We start from the raw sequence: 8,374 nt of genomic DNA on the forward strand, positions 1-8,374 counted from the left end.
TTGGGATCGTGGCAGTGAGGCAGGTGTCACCCTTACAAGAGAACGTGCGTTCCACCAGGTATTTCTATGGCATTTCAAACATTTAAAGAGTTTTAACTTCATTTAATGAGAATATTGTTTTATTTAAATTCTTTCTCAAATTTTCTAACGTATCGTTACAAGGGTCATGTGAATACGTTCTGTTCATTAAGAAGTCTTAGGTTAGTTCGAAGATGTGGCAAGACACAGTCGACTTTTAACAAATATTTCGCGGACATGGTATCCATTTGAAAATATTATTAATGATTACTTGATGTGCACATGGATGTAGGAACCTTTAAATTGATTACGACGTAAGTTATTTTCCTAATTTAAATTTTGAACGTATGTATTATCGAAAATATTCTTTTTCTATCTTCACAAAATAAGGATAAAGTCTGCAAATATATTATCCTCCTCGAATCTAACTTATGAACTTATATTGTATTTGTTGTTATAATAAATTTGGATGAAATTTTGTTTGTTCGGGTTCCATCACATTTTGAATATGGCTCTTAATTAAGAATTGTTGTTTATTGTACTGTCTGGGCGTGAACCTAAAGTAGATACAAAATTAATATTTTAATATTTTTGGTTATTCTTAGTGCGGTAGTGCCGCAGAAATGCTTACCTTTTTAAAGGGCGACATCATTTTAGGACTGATCAAGATAGAAAACAAGACATTAATGTGGAAGATAAGGGCCAGAAGTCAAATTTGAAAAGTTGTTAAGGTTGGAGGAAGTAACTTTGGCATTAAACGAGGAGCTTTTGAAGATTGATTAAAAAAGTACGGGGAGCTCTTTTAAGAAAAGAAGTAGTGTTTCCGTTTTAGTTTTAGTTTATGTGAATCTAAACTGAATAATTTTCAATATGAATGTGGACATAAAAAATTTTAAATTTTTAAAAATAAAATTTATATATATAAAAATTATATAAAAGTAATAGAAATTACAATAAATAAATTAAAATATTTAAAAGGTGCTTATAAAAAATATAATCAAAAAAATTATTTAAGTTTTCAAATAATAATAAGTACAAGAGAAAGTAATATATTTTGAAGAAAATTAAGAAACTAAAAAAGTAGGCACTAGTCCTTTACTTTTGTATGTTGTAAACTCAGGGTTGCCACGTAGCAAATTTCATGTGCGTGGGGTTATGTGAATGGGAATTTCTTACAATTGTACTGCTAGTGAGTCTCACGTGATCGTTGGCCACGGCTGGGCACCTGCTTATTCGGTACGTGGCAATTTGCGACTGATGACCTTCTTCACCCACATTTTCTTCATCCTAAATTCCTAAGCACAAGACACGCAACTTTGACAAAATACTCACTATTTAGGGCATTCATTCTTTGTTTACCCACTCCTCCAACTGAAGTTAAACCCACGTTTTGGGTTTTGTGGATTCAATACTCATCTTTACGAAAGCTGGTTTTACCACGCATTAAAGCTCGGGCTTCTTCGATATGTTTCAGACCAGAGGACAATCGGGTCACGACCTGCCTCTGCCGTTCCGGGTTATCTTCCCAAAGGATAAGAACTGTGATCGCTTTACGGCGTTGATAAAGGTTTTTTCCTTTTTTCTTTTCCTGGCTTCCATATCCTTGGTTCTCTACTCGGCGTTTGTTAGACAAGACTTGTGGTTTCGGTGCCCTGAATGCCCTGACTCGAGTATCAGCTTTAAACCGGTCTGCGACCCCCATCAGTACAATTCCACAGCCACCGATGATTCTCTCTCGCCCACCAACATTTCGCATATCGTCTTTGGCATAGCTGGGTCAGCCCAGACGTGGAATAACCGGAAACACTATTCGGAGCTCTGGTGGAAACCCACAGTCACACGCGGGTTCGTTTGGCTGGATGAAGAGCCCGACCCCAATTCAACTTGGCCCGGTACTTCGCCTCCTTATCGAATTTCCTCCGACTGGAAGAAATTCAAGTTCACGAGCTCGCAGTCAGCAGTCCGAATCTCCCGGGTGATTGTTGATTCATTCCGGGTAGGGTTACCAAACGCGAGGTGGTTCGTGATGGGAGATGACGATACCGTCTTCTTTACTGAAAACTTGGTCACAGTGTTAGCGAAGTACAATCACCGGGAGATGTACTACATCGGGGGGAACTCGGAGAGCGTGGAGCAGAATGTTATGCACGCCTACGATATGGCGTTTGGCGGCGGCGGGTTTGCCATTAGCTACCCGCTTGCGGCGGAGCTGGTGAGAATAATGGACGGGTGCCTCAACCGGTATTTCAACTTCTACGGGTCGGATCAGCGGGTGTGGGCCTGTGTGGGTGAGGTCGGTATCACCCTTACAAGAGAACGGGGGTTCCACCAGGTATTTTTTATGGCATTTCAAACAATTTAAAGAGTATTAACTTCATTTAATTAATATTGTTTTATTTAAATTCTTTCTCAAATTTTCTAATGTATCGTTACAAGGTTAAGATGAATACTTTCTGTTCATTAAGAAGTCTTAGATTAATTAGATGGAAGATGTGGCAAGACATAGCCGACTTTTAACAAATATTTCGCGGGCATGGTATCAATTTGAAATAATAATTAATGATTACTTGATGAGCACATGTATATGGGACCTTTTGAATTGATTACTACATAAGTTATTTCCCAAATTTAAATTTGAATGTACTATCGGAAACAATCTTTTTACCTTTATAAAATAAGGATAAAATTTGCAACTGCACCACCACATTCAGATTTGTAGGATTATATTGAGTTTATTATTATTGTAAATTTAAATGTACTCTTATTTGTTCGGATTCCTATCACATTTGACTTGAACATAATTGTTAATTAAGAATTGTTTTGTTATTGTACTGTCTGGACGTCAATCTCAAATAGATACAAAATTAATATTTTAACATATTTGGATATTCTTAAGTGAAAGTAATTCGTACATATTTCTTCAATAATGATTATAACGAAATAATAAGTAGTAGTGCGGTAGAAATGCTTGCCTTTTTAAAGGGCGACATCATTTTAGGATTATAGAAAACAAGACATTAATGTGGAAGATAAGGTCCATAAGTTAAATTTGACAAGTTGTTAAGATTGGAGGAAGTAACTTTGGCATTAAACGAGGAGCTTTTGAAGAATGATTAAAAAAATTCGGGGAGCTCTTTAAGATAAAGAAGTAGTACCTCCGTCTGACTTTATGTGGATCAAATTGATTAATTTTCTATGAATTTGGACATATATTTTTTAATTTGTTTGAAATAAAATTTAAGTATTTTAAAGTTATACAAAAAGTACTAATTAAATAAATTAAAATATTTAAAAGTATCTATAACAAATATAAGCAAAAGAAAATTGTGTTTAATATTTCAAATAATAATAAGTTCACATAAAGTACAACAGAAAGTAATATATTTGGGATGAAAAGAAAATTAAGAAACTAAGGCCCCGTTTGGCCATGAGTTTTGCCAAAATAAATTTGGGATTTATTTTCAAAACTCATATTTGGCAATAAATTTTGTCCATATTTTGGCCAAATTCCAAATTCCAAAATCAGCTATTGAGCTGATTTTGGGCCAAAATTTTAAAATTTGGGAATTATATACCTATTTTTCCAAAATAAAGTTGAAAAATATGTTTTGAAAACGTATGTCCAAATATATTTTCATCTTCAAATCAAACTTCATCCAAATCAAAATTTTCAAAATAAATTTGGGATCTATGACCAAACGCTAGCTAAAGAAGTAGGCACTAGTCCTTGTACTTTTGTATGTTGTAAACTCAGGGACCGCCACGTAGCGAATGTCATGTGCGTGGGGTTACGTGAATAGTTTACAATTGTCCTTTTGGACTTTTGGACTGCTGGTGAGTCTCACATGATTGTTGGCCACTGCTGGGCACCTTATTTGGTACGTGGCATTTGCGACTGATGACCTCCTTCACCCACATTTTCTTCATCCTTAAGCACAAGAAACGCAGCCTTGACATCATTCTTTGTTACCTCCCTTAATTTTCTTGGCTTAAGACAGAATTCTCAAAAATCTATTTCTCATGAATATTCAAAAGAATAAGCAAGCTCGTCTTGTTATCAATATGTTATTAAAAAATTATTTTTCAGTGTCTAAATTTTCATTTCAAATTTATCTTTCTTGATAAATATACGTTCCATCTACTAATGTATAATCATTAGGTTTTGGATTAGTTGTTATCTATTCATCCTTAAAGACACTTAAATTTCATTGATTAACTAATATATTAATAATATGGTATAACAAATTTTACTAAACACCCCTAATTAGGAAGAGAAGTGAATGACCGACAAGCTTGCTGATAAAAGAATGGACTACTTTGAAGAGGCCTCTCACTGTGGGTGGACAGAAGAATAAAGAATCAGATTTTTGAGCTAGCGTCAGTTCCTTGAACATGATTTTGTCCCCTGTACTTACCTTTATTTGTCCCAAGATTTACATATCTTTTTTATTTTTTATTTTTTTACTTGGCCTTGACTTTAGTCCCGAAGTTGTGATAAAATGAGTGACACGTCTTCTTTGGCTTTTCTCGCTTGTCCCTTTTCCGAGTTTGTTGATTATAAGATAGACATGACTTTCTCCACTTCATGTGGCTGATGGAAGCTCTTCCGTCTCATCGTTGCTCAATTCGTGGAGTGCCCAAACCTTTGGGGTCTTCATTGAATAAGGGCCAAATATATATACATCCCTTAAACTAGACTTCAATTTTCATTTGAACACCTAAATTAAAACTAGTTCCTATTAGATACTTCAACTCCAACATAAGTGCGTCTATTAAACACATATTTTACATTTCCAAACAAAGTGAAGTGCGTGAATTTCAAATGCATCGTGTTAGGCCAACCAATTATTAAATGACACGTGTCAAGTCAATTAAAAAGAAAAAGCTAATGGACAAAATTCTTTCTCCCCTCACCCTCTCCATTCGTCGTCGTCTTCTTTTTTTTTTTCTATTCTATTTTTCTTTTCAATGTTTCTTTCTTCCTCTTTTGTTCTGGTTTTTGTTTTATTGTTATTCTTTCTGATTGAGGTGGCTCAATCATATCTGGAAAAAGTCATCGCAGATCCATTTTGCTTACTCTTACAGATCTAGTTTCTAAATCATATCTATTCGACTTGCTTGATAAATAGTGGTATTAAGAAATTGTTCGAGACAAGAAAACTTATGTGAAGAATTTCTTTTTTTGGGGGATATGGTAAACCTTAATTCCACACCCCCATGCCTCATCGAGACCCTAAAAATGGTTAGTGAGTAAATACTTGGACATGACGGTAGTAAAGGGTCTATAGTTGTTTAAAAGGAGTAAATGACTAGATTAATTATGCTATAATCTTGATTCTGTTGGAGAAATGAGAACCGAGTTTGGAAGGTCAGCCATGGAACTTGCCGTTGGTCAAGAAATTTTCCGGCAAGGTGGATACGACTTTAAATAAAACCGGTGGAAACAAAATAACGGAAGAAGATAAAGAGAAAAGGAAATTAATTATCCATTTTTTTTATATATGTACGCGCTCAAAGAGAGTGTAGAACACATATTTTGCCATGTCAGCAAAATGTGCCTAATTGGTCACTTCTTGAGGAGTTTAGGTGTTCAATAGGTACTAGCTTGAGTTTAAGTGTTTAAATGAAAAAAAGGGACAAGTTTAGGGGTTGCTTATGTATTTGGCCTTGAAAAAAGTACAAGAGGGCATGGAATAAATCGGAGCTGGGTAGTTGGGCAATCCTGACCTCTGATTTATCAAGTACAACATCTTGTGCACCAAACAATGCACACATGACAGTGTGTGCATGTAAACACAAATTCATCGGGATGTTACTGCATCACTATGTCCTTCTCCATGCTTCAATTTGACAGTATGGGGTGCAGGCGGATGTAGTCATTGTGCGATAGATCTAAACTAAATTTCATATATATATATATATATATATATTGTTATTTTAGGACGCACCTAGATATAAGAGGGGGAGTGAATTATGTCGTACCTGATTTTCACTTGTCAAAAAACCTGATTTTTCTTAAGTACTCTGACACAAAATTAAAGTGAAGTGCCGAATTTAAAGAACACAAGCTATTTTACGTAAAAAATTTCTCGCTCAAGGTAGTAAAAACCACGACCTACTCTACTAGGATTTGCTTCAAGACTTCACTAATCTTTAAAGAGCAGGTCTTAGGTTACAACTTAATAAACAAGGGGACTAACTCTAGTGTCTTAACCCATACAATCAGCCCATTGTGGCTATCGCTTTCAAGACTATAAACTTTAGTCTAGAAGGCTAAACAAACTCTTCAGATTTGATAACTTAACAATACACTTCTCAAAGGCAAAATAGGTTACAATTAAAGAATAATTGACTCGACCTTAACACCTAAAGAACTTAAACAACTTCATCTTTTGGAACGGGTTCTTTAGTTAAGCAACTGGAACCTTGAAAGCACCTAACGATTGCTATTTTCCAAGAGTAATCTTGATGTTTGTGCTAAATAACAGTAGTATGCAATAGAATCAATAGAAATGAATGCTTTATATATGAGTGTGGTTGGCCGAATTCTTTTTCAATTTTAGCTTCAAGACCTAAAATAATTCCGTTAACTCTTAAGGAAAAAAAAAATCCTAAAGTGATTCTATTTCTTTCCTAAACACTCTTTCACATAGTTTTCCTTTCCGTGCAAATATTTCCATAATTAATGATTCGTTGTTGACCACGATTTCTATTTCTGCCTTTGAAACAAAATCACCTGAATTATGTACTTTAGGTAATTTGATTAATCGATTTTTATAGATCCTATTTGGAACTCATTGCCATTTGGTCTTATTCATTTCGGTTTAAGGAGTATCTGCATGTTGCTACACTTTGTGACAACAACTTCACAGACCTTATTATGTTATTTGGCTTATATGATTTCAGTAGGATCTGTTAAGCTCGTAAATATTAGTAGGAGCACACCTGCAAATTGTTTTTCGAGCTTCTCATATCTGCCGATGCAATATCAAGGAAAGATAATTGTTTTCTCTGTGACGGTTTGACAGATTGATATTAGAGATGATCCTTTTGGTCTATTGGCAGCTCATCCAATGGCACCACTTGTATCTCTCCATCACCTGGAATATGTACAGCCATTGTTTCCTGATCAGAGCCAGATAGAGTCTTTAAGAATGTTAACCACAGCATACAAGGTTGATCCGGCCCGAACAATGCAGCAGTCTTTCTGTTATTACCAGAGGTATAAATGGTCCATATCTGTTTCCTGGGCATATGCAGTGCAGATATACCCCTGGCTGTTGTCTGCCAAGGATTTGGAAACACCATTGCAGACATTCCGAACTTGGCGGAGTTGGAGCAGTGGACCTTTTATGTTCAATACCAGGCCTATGAGTTCTGAACCTTGTGAACGGCCAGTAATATTTTATTTAGACTCAATTAAAGAGGATGAAAAGGGAAAGACGGTAACTACTTACAAGAAGTCTCCAATAAAACAAGAAAAAAAGTGTAATCAGGCAAACTACGCACGTGCATTCGCCATTGAGAAGATTGTAGTTTCATCACTGAAAATGGATCCTGAGAAGTGGAAAAAGGTTTTTGCCCTTCTCTCTGTCTCTCCCTCAATCTTTTTATTTCACGTAGGCATGATGTTTGTCCTTAACAAGTCCAAAATTGATCTTTTCGTTTAGAAGGATTGTGCTAATGCCATTGTCGGAGTATTTTTTCAGAGAAATTTCATGTGCTTCCAGTATTCTGGAACTGGATTTCCTAGTGCCTATGAAGCATTTACTTCTGTTTAACTTAAGTAAACTGAACTTGATAATAGTCACCACGTTGTAAAACATAAATTAGCAGTTGGCACCATAGTCTGACCTTTCATTCTTTAAAGAATGGTGAGTTCCTATGAGGATCAAGTATGTCTAAAAGGGTTTTCACTGCGTCTGGAATGGGAAAAGAGTATCTTTATGGCTCATTAATTTCTTGATAGTATGCTGATGTGATCATAATTTTATGAAGGTACCTCGAAGACAATGCTGTGAGGCGAGTAAAGGTTTTTGGAGTAACACAATGACGGTAAAGATAAGAAACTGTAAGCACCGAGAGACTATAACTACTTGAGGTTAGTATCTCAGTGTTCTAGCCTGTGTATATTGTAGCTTTAGCCTTTAGGATGATACTTTGAGAACAAATTGAGAATCAGGTAGTAATTCTTTTGTCAGTATATTTTAGTAAACTGTGAGTTGTGATTTTAATATGTATCTGCTTGTTAAAAATTAAATTAATTCTCCAAAGTGTAAGGTAGTGTATATCTTTTTAATGTTTTTGTTGAATATTGCGACAAAACTTTAGTCAGCATCAATGTCTTCGATCCAAC

At 35.3% G+C, this 8,374-nt stretch overlaps 1 protein-coding gene across 1 annotated transcript; it reads left to right on the forward strand.

Annotated features, from left to right (window-relative positions):
- Window positions 1,164-8,317, forward strand: LOC109225630. Its single transcript, XM_019390370.1, has 3 exons — window positions 1,164-2,350; window positions 7,047-7,592; window positions 8,017-8,317. Exons 1-3 carry the CDS (start codon window positions 1,484-1,486, stop codon window positions 8,116-8,118), a joined length of 1,515 nt encoding a protein of 504 aa, XP_019245915.1. The 5' UTR covers window positions 1,164-1,483; the 3' UTR covers window positions 8,119-8,317.

The sequence above is a fragment of the Nicotiana attenuata genome, chromosome 5 (assembly GCF_001879085.1).
Source record: "Nicotiana attenuata strain UT chromosome 5, NIATTr2, whole genome shotgun sequence".
NCBI classification, from domain to species: domain Eukaryota; kingdom Viridiplantae; phylum Streptophyta; class Magnoliopsida; order Solanales; family Solanaceae; genus Nicotiana; species Nicotiana attenuata.

What these genes read in the sequence shown, in the direction of transcription:
- LOC109225630 (XM_019390370.1), top strand. Translation starts at nt 1,484, where the DNA reads ATGTTTCAGACCAGAGGACAATCGGGTCACGACCTGCCTCTGCCGTTC. An exon ending in GAGAACGGGGGTTCCACCAG is followed by an intron (nt 2,351 to 7,046) that starts GTATTTTTTATG and finishes ACGGTTTGACAG; the next exon opens with ATTGATATTAGAGATGATCC. An exon ending in ATCCTGAGAAGTGGAAAAAG is followed by an intron (nt 7,593 to 8,016) that starts GTTTTTGCCCTT and finishes AATTTTATGAAG; the next exon opens with GTACCTCGAAGACAATGCTG.